The sequence below is a fragment of the Octopus bimaculoides genome, chromosome 3 (assembly GCF_046866305.1).
Source record: "Octopus bimaculoides isolate indiv1 chromosome 3, ASM4686630v1, whole genome shotgun sequence".
Classification (NCBI taxonomy): Eukaryota; Metazoa; Mollusca; class Cephalopoda; order Octopoda; family Octopodidae; genus Octopus; species Octopus bimaculoides.
The window spans coordinates 158,296,789-158,317,162 of NC_142930.1; the positions used below are offsets into that span (position 1 = coordinate 158,296,789).

A 20,374-nucleotide genomic window follows, 5' to 3' on the forward strand; every position below is an offset into this window, starting at 1 on the left:
TTAGTAGCATGCTTCTCACAACCAATAGACGGAGACCAGGCAGAATTGTTTGCCATATTAGAGTGTCCTTGTTGAATTACACCATCAACCTGCAGAGAAATAACAAAAATCAATAGCAAGTTTTTTTTGCCACATTTTATTTCTGACATTTCAAATGGACGGATCAATATTCTCATTTTGTTCTGGTGGAAATTTGAACCCAACCCTTTGACTGATGGGAAACACTGTTCTCATTCCTGTTATTTAAATGAAAATAATAAATGCGCCCTTTTTAAAGCCTAGCCAGGCTCATGGGCCCGGTTTCCCAGTTTCAATGGCGTATGTGTTCCCCAGCTGGACGGGACGCCAATCCATTGCAGCGTTACTCATTTTTGCCAGCTGAGTGGACTGGAGCAACGTGAAATGAAGTGTTTTACTCAAGAACACAACGCGTCGCCCGGTCCAGGAATCGAAACCACAATCTTACGATCATGATGCTGATACTCTAACCACTAAGCCACGCGCCTCCACAATTCCTGTTATTTACTGTTGATATTTTTCAAGTCCCTACCTGGGATTTAACTTTAGAATCTGAGGGTTAGTAGCCCGTGCTCTTATCCACTACAGGCATATTAGCATAGTGGATAAGAGCGTGGACTACTAACCCTCAGATTATAAGTTCAATCCCAGGCAGGGACTTGAAAAATAACATCAGCAACATACTTTAGGATTGAGAACAGTGTACCCCATTAGTCAAATAAAGGGTTGGATTCGAAATTCCACCAGAACACCTGATGAAGGCTGGAGAATACATCAGCTGAAATGTTGTGATAACAACAAACATGATGAGGACACCTATCCGTCGATTGTAAATAATGTACATAATTCCTCATCTCAAAAATATAGAATAGTATTATTCACTTATTTCATTTTAACGTTCTGAAACAAATAAGTGTTATGTAACATTTAAAGGAATTTGTTCTGAAAATACTTTTGTATTTTACACAATAAGCTAACAACAAAATCTGCAACATATCTGAACTATTTCATCTAGTTTTACCCTCCTCTTCAGAAACCATTTGCTTTACGACCACATGGTTTCAGGTTCAGTCTCAATGTGTGGCACTTTGAGCAAGTGCCTTCTACTACAGTTCCAGGTGAAGCCAATGCTTTGTGAGTGAGTTTGGTAGACAGAAACTGTGTGGAAGCCCGTCTTGTGTGCATTTGTCACCACCACCACTTGATAATCAGTGTTGGTTTGTTTATGCTCCTGTAACTTAGCAGTTCAACAAAAGAGACCAATAGAGAAATACTAGACATAAGAATAAATACCGGGGTCAATTGCTAGACTAAATTCTTCAAAGTTATGCTCCTGCATCGCCACAATCCAAGATTACAAAGAAAGCTATGTATCAGATCAATGAGAATATGCTCTAAACCAGGGCTGGCCAACTTGTGGCCCACAGACTTTTATCTTGCAGCCTGCTTGATACTTTCTTGAAATGGGTGACCTCTTTATTGTGTTTTGGCCCTCGTGCCGGTGGCATGTAAAAAGCACCCACTACACTCTCAGAGTGGTTGGCGTTAGGAAGGGCATCCAGCTGTAGAAACTCTGCCAAATCAGATTGGAGTCTGGTATAGCCATCTGGTTCACCAGTCCCCATTTAAATCGTCCAACGCACGCTAGCATGGAAAGCGGATGTTAAATGAAAATGATGATGTATAAAACATTTGTTTCAAAATAAATTTAAAATTTTATAAGTGACTATAAAGCAATAGCCTACAATTTTATAATTTTAAACAAATGAAAAATATGAAAATTTCTTGATTCTGTAATTTGATTATTTGACTATTAGTACATAAAGTATACAAGCAGCCCTCAAAAATCTTTCTGCAATTTAAAGTGACCCACAATGTAATTCGAGTTGGCCAGGCCTGCTCTAAACACTACTAAAGGCTATATCCAGTCCATGAGCCCTATATTTGACAACTTTAAACAACCATTACACTATGCACTATACATTTGAAGAGCAGCTTTTCTCTCAAACATATATTTTAAGAGATATGACTATATTTCAGATTTTAATATTTCATGAAGAATTTTCTTAATTAGTTCTTCATTTTTCTCTGAAACAGCAAATTTCCTAGTCTGTTGATATTTTCAAGACTTTGGAATACAAATATTCAAATGATTATTGCCTAGAATAAAAATATAACAACCATTTCTTCCAAAAGATAACAAGCAGGTCTTGAAATGATGAAGGACCTACAATATTTTTTCTTCAATTTTTCTTTGAACTGGACAAAGGAGTGATAAAGAAATATGAAACATTTCTAATAACACCGAAATATAATGGTGTTTTCAATAATATACGAAGAGTGTGTATGTCATTATTTTGTATCCACTTTTCTATGGCTTCGCTTAGGGGTGTGTATATATATTTATGCAAATTGAAGGAAAGAAGAAACAGTGATTATGTTGAATAGAGGAGACCTTTACATGCATCGGCAAATATTTCTCTAGTGCAGTGCTCTGCAACCAGTATGCTGTGGTGCACTGGTGTGCCACTGTAACCTGAATATAATTTTTCCCCCCTATATTTTTAGTTCAGGTCTGCTGCCAAATTTTGAAAAGAATATAAGTCTACCACAAATGAAAAAGGTTGTAGAACACTGCTCTAGTGCAACAAATATGCCTATCTTTTTCTGTTGTTTTTGTGAGATAGTAAAGGACTATAACAAGTGGTATGATGCATGTGTCCAACACATGCCAACATGGAAAAATGGACATAAAATGAGATTATAAATCCATGTATATATCTGTTTATAAATGATCAATGTATATGATAATTGTTTCATCATTTATATAGATAGATATATCATGCATGATGAGTGTGTGTGAGGGATATAAAATAGATTTTCTAGTTTTAATAAGTATTCCAGTTGTTTGTTAAAATACAGTATATTCCACACACATGTAGCTTTAACTCAAATCTTTAGGTAGAATCAGCATAACAAAGAGTAGCAAGGCTGACCATTTAAACCACAGCTTTTACAGCCCATCTGACCAGATTCCACACAGTTTTAGCCAGCCCATTTCATTCAAGATTTGGTTTGACCCAGAGTTATAGTAACTTGAGAGGCAGTTCATAACTGCAAAAGTGAACTTCTTAATCACTTCATCATAATTGCACCCATAGATGTGATGTGTGTATATCTGAACATGTGTGAGTGGATTTATTTATGTGAATGGATATGAGTGTCTGCATATATATATATATATATATATATATATATATATATATATATACACACACACACATAATGATGCATCTGTTTATACATAAGAACTTAATCATTAAACTTTCTATTTTTGATGAAGAATTTAAAACAAGAGTTGAATAATAATAAAAAATACTCACAGGCTTTGCTTGGAGAGAATAAAATGCATCTTTAGCAGTAGAATATGCATGTACTACTTTCGATGCAACGTGTACTGCCATTGTGGTTAGTGGGTTGGGAAGAAAAATTGGGCTGCAATAATAGAGAGAATGATACAACTTGCAAGATGTTGAATAACTCAAAAAAAAAAAATAATAATAATCTTTTCTCCTATAGGCACAAGGCCTGAAATTTTTCAGGAAAGGTGCTAGTCAATACATCAACCCAGTATTCAACTGGTACTTAATTTATCGATCCTGAAAGGATGAAAGTCGACCTCGGCAGAATTTAAACTCGGAACATAAAGATAGACAAAACGCTACTAAGCAAAATGCCATCTCATTGCCTTAATAATAATAATAATAAATGTAAATCAGTAGAATAAAAGAAAACAATTCAAGTTTGGTCCAATATGGTCACAGCTATATGGTTGAAGCAAATTAACATAGTAAAAATACAATCCTTTGTGGATTTGATTTGTAGACAATGAGAAAGAGAAAATAGAATTTGTAATATGATGTTCTAGATTTATTCCCCCAAAATTCTTTGGGCCTGAAATTTGGAGGGTTAGCGAATTACATCAACTCCAGTGCTTAATTGGTACGTTATTTTATTGACCCTGAAAGGACAAAAGGCAAAGTTGACCTCAGTGGCATTTGAACTCATGAATCTTCATAATGGTTTCTAATTTAGGAACAAGGCCAATATATAATACAGTTCTATATTTAACCCTTTAGTGTTTAAACTGGCTATATATGGCCAGAATATTATCCTTGTTTTATGTTCAAACTTATGAGATTCAGCCTCTCACACCTACCCAACACTGTCATTCTAAAGATAAATAATCATATCATCAAAATCTTGAAGCTATGAGACAAGGCACAATTAATTAAAAACAATGTGAATAAATAAATATTACATTTGACAAAATAATCTAAACACTAAAGGGTTAAGAGATGAGGAATTATATACATTATTTACATTTCACAAGGATGGTATTCCATTAAGACCTATAGAGAGCTTGGGAGGTTCATGTAATCCACTGAGCCACTTCCTTGTGGATATAATCAGTCCATTAGCAGGAAAGTCAACATCGTACATGAAGAATTCCACCCACTTCACAGAATTGATCAAAGATACCCCCATTGAATCCAACCAGATGGTGAGTCTAGATGTGATAAGTCTCTTCAGCAAAGTCCCAACTGGTGAAGCACTATCAGTGATTCAAGAAAAACTAGTGACAGACACCTATCTAAAAGAACGCACTAGTATACCAATAAAAAACTTGATGGAAATGTTGACTTTCTGTGTAGAAACTACCTACTTCAGTATGGACACTGATATACATCGACAAGAAGAGGATTTAGCTATGGGTTTGCCATTATCACCATTAATAGCCAATATATACATGGAATACTTTGAGAAATTGGCTTTAAGATCAAACCACTGAAACCAACCCTATGGCTGTGATATGTTGACACCTTTATACTCTGGCCCCACCAGGAAAATGTCCAAGAGCTGTTAGATCATGTGAACTCAATAAAGTTATCCATACAGTTCACAATGAAAAAAGACAATCAGCTAGCATTCCTGGACGTATTAATAACACACACCAAGTATGGATTCAGGACATCCGTATACCGCAAGCTGACCTTTACTGGACGATACCTCAACTGCAATTCCCACCGTCCATACAGTGTAAAGAAAGGGATTGCTCAGTGCCTAAAACATCGAGCAAAGAATATAAGTAGCGATCGTGATACCCACCACGAAGAAATGATCAAGCTCAGTAACAATCTGTTAAGCAACAACTAACCCAAAAGTATACTAACCACTCCAATTATAAAGTAGAGAGAGGATGAAGCCAATAAACTGTCCACTGTCTGTCTACCCTATGTGAAGGGCCTCTCCAAAAAGATACAAAAGATATGCGGCCCATATGACATCAGGACAGTATTCAAGAGTAATACAACACTTCGCAAATGTCTCCTTCGAGTAAAACCACCAATAGAAGAGAATATGACCAAAGACTGCGTGTATTCCATCCCGTGCAACTGTGGTAGGTTATACAAAGGCAAAACATGCCGCCCCCTCAAAATAAGGGTAGACGAACATCGCAAAGTTGTGACACAAGGAGATATTGATAAATCGTGTATAGCTGATCATGTAAGGAAAAATGGAGACCACCTCCCCCTGTGGGATGAAGTTAAAATAATAGACAGAGAACACCACTGGAAACAACAACCTCCTAAGCAGACCAAGTGCAGATATGAGTAGCATATGGGAACTGGTATTAAGGAAGGATAGGAAAATATTAGATTTATGGCATAGTGGTTAAGAGCGCAGGCTACTAACCCCAAGATTCCGAGTTCAATTCCAAGCAGTGACCTGAATAATAGTAATAATATCAAAAAATATCTTAGGAATGAGGACCCAGGTTCGAAATTTCCCTAAGACACCTGATGGAGGCTGGAGGGTATATCAGCCGGAACGTTGTGTTAACAACAAACAAGATGAGGACAAATATCCGTCAAATGTAAATAAAGCCAACATATGTTAAGGAGAATCTGTTAGTCAGTTCCATTGACCCCAGTATTTGACTGGTACTTTATCTTATGTGAATAAAATGCAAACTTGTTCACAGTAGGATTTGAACCCAGTATGTAAAGAGCTGGAATAAATAACCCAAAGCATTTTTCTGATGCTCTTAACAATTTCATCAACCCTTTGTATTCATGTCTTAAAAATAGAAGTATAATAGCTCAAAAATAGGAAGTAGAAAACAGCTGACAGAGTTGGTTAGATAAAAAAGAAAAACTTTCCTATCACATATCATTGTTCAACTTAATTTGATAGATATCATTATTCAATATATCTTACATGCTGAAACAGATTGGATGAGGATCACATAGAGCTTGAATAGTTTTTATGCCTAGATACTCTCTCTATATATATATATGTGTGTGTGTGTGTGTGTTCTTTTTTATGTTTAGTGATAGTGAAAAAAATTTTACATTAATCTGAGGGGTTACTCTATACATCTGTAGAGTACAGGTCTATTCTTAATAGTGATGAAGTTTCAGTCAGTTAACCCATCATTGGACTGCAGTCTGGTGATGGTTTCAACTATCCAAAACTTCAAAGTCACTATCAACAATATTCATATTTAAGAACATTATATATATATATATATATATATAATTCTTGAATCAAAAATCAATGAGGACACTATATAAGTTAAAGATGGCACAAGCGAAATTGTGATGGCACCTGTGCCCAGCGTCGCCTTTCTGGCACTTGTGCCCGCAGCATGTGTAAGGACTTTCGAGCGAGATCGTTGCCAGTGCCCCTGGACTGGCTCTTGTGCGGGTGGCACATAAAATACACCATTTTGAGCGTGGCCATTGCCAGTACCGCCTGACTGGCCTTCGTGCCGGTGGCACGTAAAAAGCACCCACTACACTCTCTGAGTGGTTGGCGTTAGGAAGGGCATCTAGCTGTAGAAACTCTGCCAAATCAGACTGGAGCCTGGTGCAGCCTTCTGGTTTCACCAGTCCTCAGTCAAATCGTCCAACCCATGCTAGCATGGAAAGCGGACGTTAAACGATGACGATGATGATGATGATATTTGATGTTTTAACAAGAAGACCCTGCTTTTTCTGAGTCAACAAATCTGAGTTTCAGATGAGCTTTTGAATTAGTGAAAGTAGAATTTCTTTTCTAAAACATTAAATCCATAAAATATAACTAAACACACACACACTATGTTCTTTGACAATGTATGGTCCAGCACGACAAACTGGTTTTAACAGCCAGTTGAGAACATGACACATTTCTAATACACATCAGGAAAAAGAATTATGATCATCATAAAACCAAATTTTTGCAGTTAAGTGTGTGTGAGAGAAATTCACAGTTGGTTGTCAGGCAGCATCGCCAACAGTCCCCCCCCCCCCACACCTCATTAGTACTGCATCTTTGCTCATGGTAAAAATACTGTGTACTCTCAAGCTGCAGGTACTTGCCTATATAAACAGTTGCCATAAGGAACATGTTGCTTATCACTAGAAGCAGTAAAAATTTACATGTTTTGTCAGACAGACAAGTTTCCTGTTGTTCTGGGTGAAAGGCACAACAAACAACTCTTGAGGTGTTCTTTCACAAAATCCTTCAGTTGTACCTGCAGGGTCTTCTGGTGATATCCCTAACTCAATCGGTGATATATGCATGCCTGCTTATATATACATATATAGCATGGAGAAATGAAAGTAAAACTAATATATATATATATGTATGTATATAACGCACAAAGCTTTTGTGTATTGACTAGATGGTGCAGCATAAATTTCTCTGCAAAGTAAGCCTACAAGCATTGGCTGATTCTCAGTTCAAATCATTTTGGTAAAGGTGGTGGGAGTTGGGAGTGGTAGAAACATTAGTATTACACAAATTTCAACCTGTTAAATCCTACACAGGAAATAAAAGGCATCTGTAGATGAAGAAATGCGTAAAATAACATCTATTCTTTGTACTTGTTAACCGAAAATATCAAATGTATACAAGATTCCTTTGAAATGTAGACTTGAATAACAAAACAACTCAAATGAGTTTTTTTCCATTGTTTGGGAGAAACTTAAAATATAGCATTTAAAATAGCAAAATGAATTAGTTCATGTCACAAGCATAGAAAATTATATAGCAGCAATGACCATATGACAGACTTTTGAAATGTAACTAAAGTAATATTCTTTGTTGGTTATGATTTTTTTTTTTTTTTGAGAAAAACAAATACCCTCTCATACATACACACAGTGTAAGTACTATTACAATTTCTTCAAGTTTTCAAGAGTGGTAATTTTTATCTATGTGGGTGGGTATGTATATGTGTGTTTATTATCCCAGAAGTGCCACATGAGAATAATTAATGAATGTATTTAACCATATGACCATTGCCAAAGTTGGAATATGGTTTGTATCAACTCAACCTGCACAAGTCTCAACAGATGTAGCTCAGTTAGCTGGATACTATACACACATACTTCTTAAACAAAAATCTAAATAAGAAAACACTCATAAATAGATCTAACATCCTCCACAAAATTATTTATACATGATGTAGGAGGATACATTATGGAGGCTTTCTTAATGCAAACAATTTTTATTGTTTGGAGCTTTGTCAAAGCAGCAGCTTCATGTATGACCTTTACATATGTTGACCATGAAGAAATGTGTTTGAAACTGCCAAGCAAGCACCAACATTTGAAGTGCAATGAAGCCAGAATAATAAAGAACACATGAAACCAAGTTTTAGATTTACAGTCATGGCCAAAATGTTGGAACAGAGGCCTGAAAATTAAGATTTTTATATTAAATGCCCAAGGTTATATTAAAAGCAAGCAATATTTGGTCTAGATCTATATTTTTGATTTTGCCTATTTTTTTCTAGATATTGAACCACTGGAAAAGTTATTAGCTAAGTATATCTCTATGTTGTATATATTTGAATCGAATTGTACTTGGGCGTAACAATTTTAATTGATTAAAAAAATGTTCCAAATGGTCACAACTATGTGATTAATATTACAAATGTAGAGATTTTGGAAAATTCTTGTAGTTTTAACAGTATAATAAGGAGGTACATAGACTTGAAAATCTAAACTCAGAAGTGGGAATTTTCTAAATAAAAATTATAATCATAATTTCAACACATGCTTGAAAGAAGTACTTCCAATTTATCTCACACAAACACATACAAAGGTGGACTAATTTTCACTAACTGCTATTATAATGTACTTCATATATAAGCGGTTAACTCCAAGTTCTACAAAACAAGAACTAGAAGGGAATTTCAAGGAGAAAACTCTGAACAAAAGGCATAATGTGTTTAGCCCACAATTATTATAAAGAATTGGTGTAAGTAAAGTTGGTGGTAATAATGATGAGCTATTAATGAAACTCCTGTAAAAATCACAACCTAGAAATTCTTAATATATATCCATAACCAAAACACATTTTAAAAGGGAGTAAAACTTTATTCAGATATTTTTAGGGCTTTTTCTTTACAGCTTAAAATAAGAAGAGAAGAGACAGGTTTCTTTTATAGTAAATGCTAACAATATATATCTTTGCTTCCAAAAAAACTGCATAGTAAAAATAGATTAATGGATTAATAGTTTACATAAAAAGTACTTGGTGATGGGGGTCATGTCTTATTTTACACTTGTTCTTATAAAACGTGTATTTTAAATGTCTAACATGATTCATCCAAGATAGAATTGTTTCAGTTCCAACACACAATATCCAATCAAATCATCTAACATGTACAACTTCAAAACAAATTAGAAGTTATAAGAGTATCATCATTCAAGAGGATACCAAGAAATGAAAAACCACTTAAATCCTGCTACTAATTCATTGATAGTTTCAAATTTCTAAGCTTTTTCTTTCTTTTTTTTCTATGTCTTTTCAGAAATGAATACTGAACATCAGAGTAACAGTTTCTAGTGTATAACTAGCTAAATGTAACGAAAGGAAGAAAATTAAAAAGTTGAAAGCAAGCTCACTGGAATCATTAAGTGCAAAATATTGAATCGAGGGATTCAAAATGTTTCTTCTGAACTTCAGTTAACTTGAATTGAGATTTTGCAAGGTTTGTGTCTATTAGTCAGTATTTGGGGAGGTGTGAGGAAACACTAAAGTTTATTTTTATTGAGTTAACAGAAAGAGCAATAAAAGCAAGCTATACAATTACTTTTACTTTTCTTTCAGCTATTCAGAAACATTCCTATCAATCCACATCACCTTGTCAGCATTAGCATTGATAGCAGTTTCTTTTCTAGGTACAAGGTCAACAGTTTTGGAGTAGAGAAGGGGTTAGTTGAATACAATGACTCCCAATACTTGACTGACTCCTAAACACTGAAAAGTGAAGTTGACATTAGCAGGATTTGAACTCAGAAAGTAAAAGAGCCAGAATATATAACACAAGACAATCCAATACTAACCAAAACATAATTAGTCAAAAATATCTCTTTCTGATTTTATCATAAAATCAGTTAGAAAAATGGAAATGAACACAAAAAAAAGAAAATAAGTCATCATACATAATATTACAAAAAGTGTTAGAGATTTCAATCATAAAAATTATAGAGTGCATCTCACTCTATATTCTATTTAGTTACCATCAACAATTTCAAAAGCAGTTCTTTATAAATCTACAAGTAAGTTTAAACAAAAACAAAATTGGTTACTTAGAAATAGAAAGAACTAGAAACAAAAACTTAAGGAACATGGAGAACAGACCATAAGACCTTGACAATATGTTTTTAAAATAATCTAACACAATTTCACTGATCAAGAAATTAGGCCAACTCAATTCAAACTGACAGGAGGCAAAACAACATGAACTCTGAGAGACTTCCATGTAAAAACAGTTCAATCTTTTTTACTGTTGGTTTAACTTAAAGGTTACTTGCCTGATAACCTTGTTACTGATAAAGGTAGAGAGAGTTAGAAATACTTAAACGTCATGCCATGCCTGAGGCATTTGAAATCAAATGTACGTTAGAGAAAGAGATCTCTGAAATTACACAAGCTGACAGAAATGGAAACCAAATCCTAAAATTACATGTTATCTTAAAAAGGAAGGCATACTGGATAGTGCAGTTTTAGACATGTTATGCACAAAAACAAAATGAGAAAAGGATCATGGTTAAAATGCTGTTGATCATAAGAATATTCAATCAGAATCAGAATCTATAATTCTCAAACAGAGCCTCAGATATAAACTTGAACTCAAACTAGATATTATCCTACAATTGCACACAGAAGACAGTTTCTACAATTGTATTTTGGGATTATAAATCACATCTAATAATAATTATTAAAATGATTGTCATTGATTAGATAAGGTTTTTATATATGCATATAAAAATCATATAAATATATATATGAAGGCACATTGGAAGAAACATCAGAGCCTTCTGTTTTCCTGTTTATGTTAGAATTTTCATATACACACACACTGATGTATACATACATATTCACGCAAGAGAAAAAGAACCTAAGGATGTCAAGACTTATTAAGAAATCCTTTTTGCCAGTATTTAAATAATTAAGAGTCACAGTCTCTGATAATTCTATTTAGGAATATACTTCTAGACTTTATCTCAAACAATTTTGAGCTTATGACAAGCAGGGCTAACAAACAAAATTTTAAAGAAAAGCAAACGGATAGCAATTCCACCTTAGTTGAGGTTTATCCAGTTTTAATTTTAAAAAAAAAATTGTTTTAGTGTATAGCTAGAAGTATTTTGTTGTATTGAATTCCTATCCTACAGTGACACATGAGAATTGATATTGACTGTTAAACAGAAGACCATACATACATACATATATTATACCCAAACATTACTATTCAAAATACAAGTGTGCACGGATACACACACACACATACATACATAAAGTACATACATACAACACATACATACTCTTTTACTTGTTTCAGTCATTTGACTGCGGCCATGCTGGAGCACCGCCTTTAGTCGAGCAAATCGACCCCAGGACTTATTCTTTGTAAGCCTAGTACTTATTCTATCAGTCTCTTTTGCCGAACCGCTAAGTTACGGGGACATAAACACACCAGCATCGGTTGTCAAGCAATGCTAGGGGGACAAACATATATACATGCATAGACATACGACGGGCTTCTTTCAGTTTCCGTCTACCAAATCCACTCACAAGGCTTTGGTCGGCCCAAGGCTATAGAGGAAGACACTTGCCCAAGGTGCCACGTAGTGGGACTAAACCCAGAACCATGTGGTTGGTAAGCAAGCTACTTACCACACAGCCAATACATACATACATACATACATACATATATACATACATAACATACATGCTAAAGATGGTTTGTTTTTTGTTTTTTTTTGTTATGCAAACACACAGAGAATAAATGAAGAGAATTATTTGCCCTTCAAATGACATGATGTCTACCTTGAAGCTAATGTATCCCTGTGTAAAGGATCTTCTCTGTCAGCAGCAATTGCTGCATTAATGTCACATGGGCCTGTTGCAGGCTGTTCCGGCATGGCACAGTGGCCCAATTCGGCAGGTGCACCGGCAGATTGTTGTGGCTGCTGCTGCTGTTGTTGTTGTGGCTGCTGCTGCTGCTGCTGTTGTTGGTACTCCCGCATCTGCTGCTGCTGTTGCTGCTGCTGCTGATCCCGTTGCTGCTGTTGTTGTTGCTGGTGATGTTCCCGCTGCTGCTGAAGCTGTTGTTGGTGGTGGTGGTGGTGGTGCTGCTGTTGGTGGTAGTGATGGTGGGCTCTCCTGTTAGAAGTGGGCTCAACGCAGTCCCCAGCTGCAGCAGCACCTGCAGCCGAAATGCCTGAATGAGCAAGCAATGGCTGCATGATATTGTCACCACTCGGAGAGGAGGCAGCCGCTTTGCCTCCTGCTGCAGCTTCCACTTCTTTATTGCAGTCTGTGTTTGCCAGTGTTGGGTGCAAGAGAGGCGGAGGAAAGTTAACATCAGCACAGGTCATCAGTTCATCCACAGATGCTGCAGATGCTGAAATAAGAATAAGAGAAAGCCATCGCAATTACAATAGCTAGTATTAAACAAAGAATTTACATTAAATTTTTTTAAAAAAAACGCCATCAATAACAAGGGTAAAGTCCCCCTTCGGCCATGAATAATGATGGGATCATACCTAGAAAGTTACCCTTCGAGGTCGTTTATGGAAGACCAGCAGTCGCCCGTGCATACCAGCCTCTCCTCTCCACTGATGTTATCCAAGGGAAAGACAAAGGGGCCGATACAGCTTGGCACCAGTGATGTCACAATTCATTTCTACAGCTGAGCTCAAGAACACAACACACAGCCTAGTCTGGGAATCGAACTCACTACCTCATGGTTGTGAGCCCGATGATCTAACCACTGAACCATGCGCCTTCACATCAATAACAACTAACATTAGTTATAAGTAAGCTGGAAGCCAATATCATAAGACAGTGTAACCCACATTGTATGTAACAGCATTGTAAAGGTGACAATAATATTTCATAAGATTATGGGTCCACTACCTGTGAATATAGTTTGGTTCAGTGGAAGTGGAGAGTTTTAGCCAGTCTATTTTACTATTTCCTATTTTACTATTTTCCTTGTTTCAGTCATTTGACTGTGGCCATGCTGAAGCACCGCCTTTAGTCGAGCAAATCGACCCTAGGACTTATTCTTTGTAAGCCTAGTACTTATTCTATCGGTCTCTTTTGCCGAACTGCTAAGTGACAGGGACATAAACACACCAGCATCGTTTGTCAAGCAATGCTAGGGGGACAAACACACACACATATACATATATATATACATATATACGACGGGCTTCTTTCAGTTTCCGTCTACCAAATCCACTCACAAGGCTTTGGTCAGCCCGAGGCTATAGTAGAAGACATTTGCCCAAGATGCCACGCAGTGGGACTGAACCCGGAACCATGTGGTTGGTAAGCAAGCTACTTACCACACAGCCACTCCTGCGCCTGTGTTTCTTTTTTTTTTTTTCTTTATTAGTTTAGTCTGAAGGGGCAAGGTGTGCGTGTGTGTGTGTGTGTAGGTATGTGTACCTATAGCCTGTACAGGCTCTCCAAGACCAGTGAGATTGACACAATGTTCCTCTTGAACAGATGGTGCGGAGTCAAATACAAAGCATGCCGTAAATGTGGAAGCTTCCTCCACTCAAGCACTTCTTACAGAACTCTTGTGAATGTCAAGTCTTTTCAAATAACCCAGTGGATTATTCGACACACAATAAGACAGAATCCTAAGTGTTAAAATATCTTATAAGGGTCAGAACTTACCAGGTGAATGTTCAGTGTTGTTATTGCTAACTATGGTGTTATGGTTATTGTCCACTGGTCCAAGCTCTGTGTCCAAGTGAGGTTCACTTGAACCAGCACCTTCAGATGTTCTTGGCTGCAAGGGTTTCATGGGATCGAAACAGTCTGGTAATGGTACGATATAGAAGTCGCTGTCGCTTTGACTCAATTCATCATCACTCAGGGTATCAAGTGATTCCACATCAGCTTCCAAATCTAAAGAATTTTTTTTTTGCAAAAAAATTTCATTTTACATTTTTATTGTTTATATCTTTAAAACTAAACGGAAAAAAAAAAAAACTATCAGAGTAAAAAGAAAATATACAGAAATAAACTTTTATATTTCAGAGTCGTACTTTGTTTGCAAGTGACCCGATTTGAGATTGTGTGGTGACAGTTACATCATGATGCAGTCATGACAACCATCTACAAGAAAAAGACACACCTTTATATCCTGTAACTATCAGGTTAGGCAAAGAGATTAATAAAATAAGTACCCAGTTGAAATAAATGACTGCATATGTGTGTATGTGTGCTTATAAATATATATATATAGATATAGATATATATATATATATATATATAGTTAAAACTTACTTGCAAAAGGATGCGTAGCGTTCGATAAAATAATAATACAAATGATATATGAGCATATGCGTGTATACATACATATATGTACATACCTACATCTACATGTGTATATAGATGTATATCTGGGTACAGGACGTCAAAAAACGTGGACAAAAAAGGAACGGGAACATAAACAAAGCACAAAAAACAGACTTTTTTTACGGACAATTCCCGTTCCTTTTTTGTCCACGTTTTTTAACGTCCTGTACCCAGATATGCATCTATATATACATGCAGATGTAGGTATGTACATATATGTATGTATACATGCATATGCTCATATCATTTGTATTATTATAATATATATATATATCAAAGATGCTGTGCAATGAAACTGAACTCAGAACCCTGTGATTGCAAATTGAATTTCTTAACCACAAGGCCATTAAACCAATAAAACAAAAAGAACAGGACATGACAAATTTCATTGGCAAAGTTACCAAAACCCATTTTAGGAAACCAAACAGAAAAAATTAAAATAATACAGGCTCAGTATATAAAGTTAATTCTGTACAACAGATAAGGGAAGGAGAAAGGAATACAAAACAAAAATACAAAATATCATTGGAAAAACCACACATACATGCTTGCTTATAGTTGAGGTAGAAAATAGAAAAAGGTTTTGCACATGCACTTACATGCACATGTCTACAGATCTACCTTTAGTAATTAGTCAGGAGACGAAGGACAGCAGCCATGATTTCTCAAGGCTACTGTCCTGCGCCCAGACTAGCAACATCGGTACTTCTAATATTATATTTATTTCTTTATTGCCAACAGGGGAGCTAAACATAGAGGGGGCAAACAAGGACAAAAGGATTAAGTCAATTACATCGACCCCCAGTGTGTAACTGGTACTTATTTAATCAACTCTGAAAGGATGAAAGACAAAGTCAACCTCAGCGGAATTTGAACTCAGAACATAACAGCAGACGAAATATCACTAAGCATTTCACCTGGTGTGCTAACGATTCTGCCAGCTTGTCACCTTCAATACATCTAATATTATATTGTGCATCCAAGGTGGTGGTATTAAACCAGGCAGCATGTTAGCCCTACCATTCAAATGTTTATGTGTGTGTGTGTGTGTGTGTATACACATGTAGGCATGAGCACATGAATAGTATATATATGAAAATGGTTTACATGCAACCATCAGGTGACTAATCATCAAGAAAGTGTTCTCTGGAATTATTGAATTTGTACTTCTAAAATGTGTGTATTATATTATATATATATAACCCCACTATTTACTGACTTATATATATATATATATATATATATATATATATATATATATATATATATATATATATATATATAACTCTTTTACTCTTTTACTTGTTTCAGTCATTTGACTGCGGCCATGCTGGAGCACCGCCTTTAGTCAAACAAATCAACCCCAGGACTTATTCTTTGTAAGCCTAGTACTTATTCTATTGATCTCTTTTGCCGAACCGTTAAGTTACGGGGACGCAAACACACCAGCATCGGTTGTCAAACGATGTGGGGGGTGAGACAAACAGACACACAAACACACACATATATATATGTCCAAACCATGCTAGCATGGAAAGCGGACGTTAAACGATGATGATGATGATGATACACACATACACACACACACGCATATATACGACGGGCTTTTTTCAGTTTCCGTCTACCAAAACACTCACAAGGCTTTGGTCGGCCCGAGGCTATAGCAGAAGACAATTGCCCAAGGTGCCACACAGTGGGATTAAACCTGGAGTCATGTGGTTGGTAAACAAGCTACTTACCACACAGCCATTTATTATACACATATACACAGTGTTCCAAGTTACTCAAATAATGGACCAACATACTCACTGAATTAAGTGGCTAAATATTCCACAGCCCCTTCTTAACATAATGCTCAGAAAGAACCAGCTTGACACAAACTGCAGTGAAGCTGGGCCACTGAATTACAAGTACAGTTACATCTGTCTACCCCAATTTCACTTACAAACCTCGGGCCATGCCATTGCAAGGATATAGTAGCAGGCACTTACTAATGATGCAGCCGAATCAAATTGGGACCTTATGATTGTAATGTACACATTTGATCATGGCTTTGCTCAATCATAGGTCAATTGGAGCTAAAATACAACAATACACACACACACAAATATACAGACAATGTAATCTATAATGCAACATCAATCCACCTACCTCTTTTAGGGTAGAAACTACCAAAGTTTTGTGCCCAATCTTTTGCAAAAGGATTGTAGTCTGTATCAAGTTCATCAGGCAACAATGCCACGCTGCTACTACTGCTGCTGCTGTTGGAAACTGTAAGCTGGTCCATATCAGGGGTAGGTGACTTGGGAGGGCTCACATCTGTCACAGGTGCACATAACATTCAATAAACCAGGCAAACCACAGAAAAGCAAATTAACATCACAGAATAAAATTAAAATAGCATATATTGAAAAATTATTTTATGGCTGTTTCTTCATGCTTGCACGAGTTGGATATGTCTAGTTCAGCCATATTCCCTTTCATTTCAATCCTTGCTGATCTTGTAAGACCCAGAACCCCAAAATTTTAATTCATCACGTTTTACATCTTCTGAAGCCAACTTCTACCAATGTCAGCATATGTTGGCACTCCGTTGCTTACGACATCGAGGGTTCCAGTTGATCCGATCAACGGAACAGCCTGCTCGTGAAATTTACGTGCAAGTGGCTGAGCACTCCTCAGACACGTGTACCCTTAACGTAGTTCTCGGGGATATTCAGCGTGACACAGAGTGTAACAAGGCTGACCCTTTGAATTACAGGCACAACAGAAATAGTTTTTTGCTAGAAAAAGTCTATCCACTTTACTTCATATATACAGAGCTTTAGTTACATACGTTTTGATTCCTGGCAGATCATAAAAGACAAAGTGACACTGCCGGCACAAAAATAGCAAAAATATTCATAAATTTATTCTAAGATTAATAGTATTTATGCCTTTGAAAGAAACAATCCAAATGCTGGCAACACTGTAGAGCAGATGTAAATTTTTCATATCAGGTGATCCTAAATTTCTACTCTTTTTACACTCTGTAAGAAAAAAAAAAAATCTAACTTGGCTAATCAAGGTACAATTTTTATAAATGCTGTTGTAGCTGTAGCCAATAGCATAGCTACAACATGTAATGACTCTCAGCATTATACCAACAATATGCTTCGATATGAAACCATATATGGTTTCATATAACAAGGTAATATGTCTGGATGAGTATAAGATCTCACACTTGCTGTGATACTAATGATACTATTTCAACTGCCAAGAATGGACTATATCTTAGGTACAGTTTGTCTTCAAGTATATCCTATAAATAAGACATGGCTGTTCAATAACTCTAGCACAATAGAAGCAAACCTTACTGTTTTAATCTAACATTTACAAAAAGGACTGAAGAGATTTTAGTTAATAGCTCCAAGGATGGAATTATAAACTAGTAACAAACAAATTAGTAGCACACCAACATTTGAACAGGTTTCCAAATCTCTTGCAATTAAAAAATAGCAAAACAAGAAAGAAAAAAAAGACCATTATCCTATTTTGGATACATGGCAATAATTCAGTTAAAATTGCTGTGCAAGCAGTGAAGGAAATTGTTTTTCAGGTATGTCCAAGATGCAGGGAGAGAATGACAAAGTGATCTACCACACACTCATTAAGAGTTTGGGGGGGGGGGGGGGCTGTGGATGTGAGAATGCAGAAAAACTTTTTTCTGTATTTCACTATCTTAGCAAGAAAGTCAGTAGGAGAAAATAAAAAAAAAAGAACAGAGTTTATCTTTTTAAATGTAATTTTGCCCCCAATTTTCCACTGTGATAAGGAATATCTGTATCAGCGAATACAAGCAATTGTTCAGCTATGTGAAAAGGCCCAAGTTTTATTTTGACTGATTAAATGATAAAAGGAATTGTTTTATCAAAGGGCAAACTATCCACCCACTGGAATTGCATTAAATCAAAATACATGATCTCCCCTTACACCCTAGAATAATTCAGTGATTAAGTACAATTCATGTGTAGCTTACCTAATGGTGTATTATTTGGGGTGGCTGTGTGAGAAGCCTTTGGAGTAGACCGGCTGTGCATATTCAAATTCTCAAAAGATAGTAGATCTTGCCCCAAATGGCAATTAACACTGGGTGATTCCATCGTCAACTTAGCCATAGCACCTGCCACAACAGAGTTTAATACTTCAACATTGTCACCGTTCTTGGTCATGGTGGCACTGGTTGGTGCTGACTCCTCCTCTGTCTGCTTCCCAGCAGCTGGCACACTTGCACCATCAACACATGCTGATTGGCTTTTTTCACTCCCAGGATAATCACCAAGTTCCTGTGAAACAATAATTCATAAAAAATATAATTTAACAGAGATAATTTTTGTGAAGGCAGTGTATAATTAATTAAATCAATCCAATAAACAGTGGTAGAAAATTTCATCAACTGTAGACAAATAAAAGGCAAAATTGACCACAAAAGAGGACAAAATTACATTTATACTGGTTCACGGCCTTTTAATAAAATATAAAGACAAATTTCAAAAATAAATTTTTTTTTTTTTTTCTATGAATAGTATAAAGAGCAAAGACCCCTTTCGGTCATGAATGACCATGGGATTGCACCTAGAAAGTTCCCCTCCAAGGCACAAGTCCAGGCAAGGTTGTTTACGGAAGACCAGCAGTCACCCATGCAAACCAGCCTTGCCTCTCTAGGCTACTGATATTATCCGAGGGAAAGGCAAAAGTCGATACAGCTTGGCACCAGTGATGTCACAACTCAGTGCTACAGCTGAGTGAACTGGAGTAACACATAAGAACTCATTTAACAACTATCATGTGATGTCAAAACAAGGGTACACACACCTGCATATATACATACATATATATATATATATATATATATATATATATATACACACACACACACACACACACACACACACACACACACACACACATATATATATATATATATATACACACACACACACACACACACACACACAGGCATTTTTTTTTTTTGTAGTTTTCATCTACCAAATCAGCTCACAAGGTTTTGGTTAGCCTAGAGGCGATAGCAGAAGACACCCACCCAGGATGCTGCATAGTAGGACTGAATCAAGACCCATAGGGTCGGGAAGCAAGCTTTTCAACCACACAGTCACACGCAAAATTATTTAATAAACACATATGAACTTCCTAACCTCTTTCAGGAGTGTGTAGTTACCCAATGCAGATTTGTCTGCAGGCTTCGGTACTACTTCAATGCTGCACCAGACACGAGGTCCAAACAAAACTGATGAATGACACAATTTCCAATAGCTTAGGTATTTACCTAGAACAAAGAAAAAAGAAACAAAAAGAAAAATTATAGAATGGAAGTGGTTTCTTTTTACAGAACCATTTCAAATGAAAGTGA

The 20,374-nt window shown here is 36.2% G+C and overlaps 1 protein-coding gene across 2 annotated transcripts in view; it reads right to left on the minus strand.

Moving 5' to 3' along the window:
- LOC106877484 (next to BRCA1 gene 1 protein) overlaps positions 1–20,374 on the minus strand; it is a 58,885-nt gene that overhangs the window by 759 nt on the left and 37,752 nt on the right. Inside the window, exons 13-19 of one of the 2 annotated variants that reach the window (XM_089349870.1) lie at positions 20,160–20,290; positions 18,983–19,289; positions 17,116–17,283; positions 14,278–14,511; positions 12,415–12,991; positions 3,402–3,513; positions 1–89 (exon numbers count right to left, since the gene is read on the minus strand). The exon at positions 1–89 is cut by the window's left edge and continues 759 nt beyond it. In XM_089349870.1, coding sequence (XP_089205996.1) covers positions 1–89; positions 3,402–3,513; positions 12,415–12,991; positions 14,278–14,511; positions 17,116–17,283; positions 18,983–19,289; positions 20,160–20,290 — 1,618 coding nt within the window. The remainder of the gene's footprint in view (positions 90–3,401; positions 3,514–12,414; positions 12,992–14,277; positions 14,512–17,115; positions 17,284–18,982; positions 19,290–20,159; positions 20,291–20,374) is intronic. The other variant, XM_089349871.1, reaches the window with a different exon arrangement.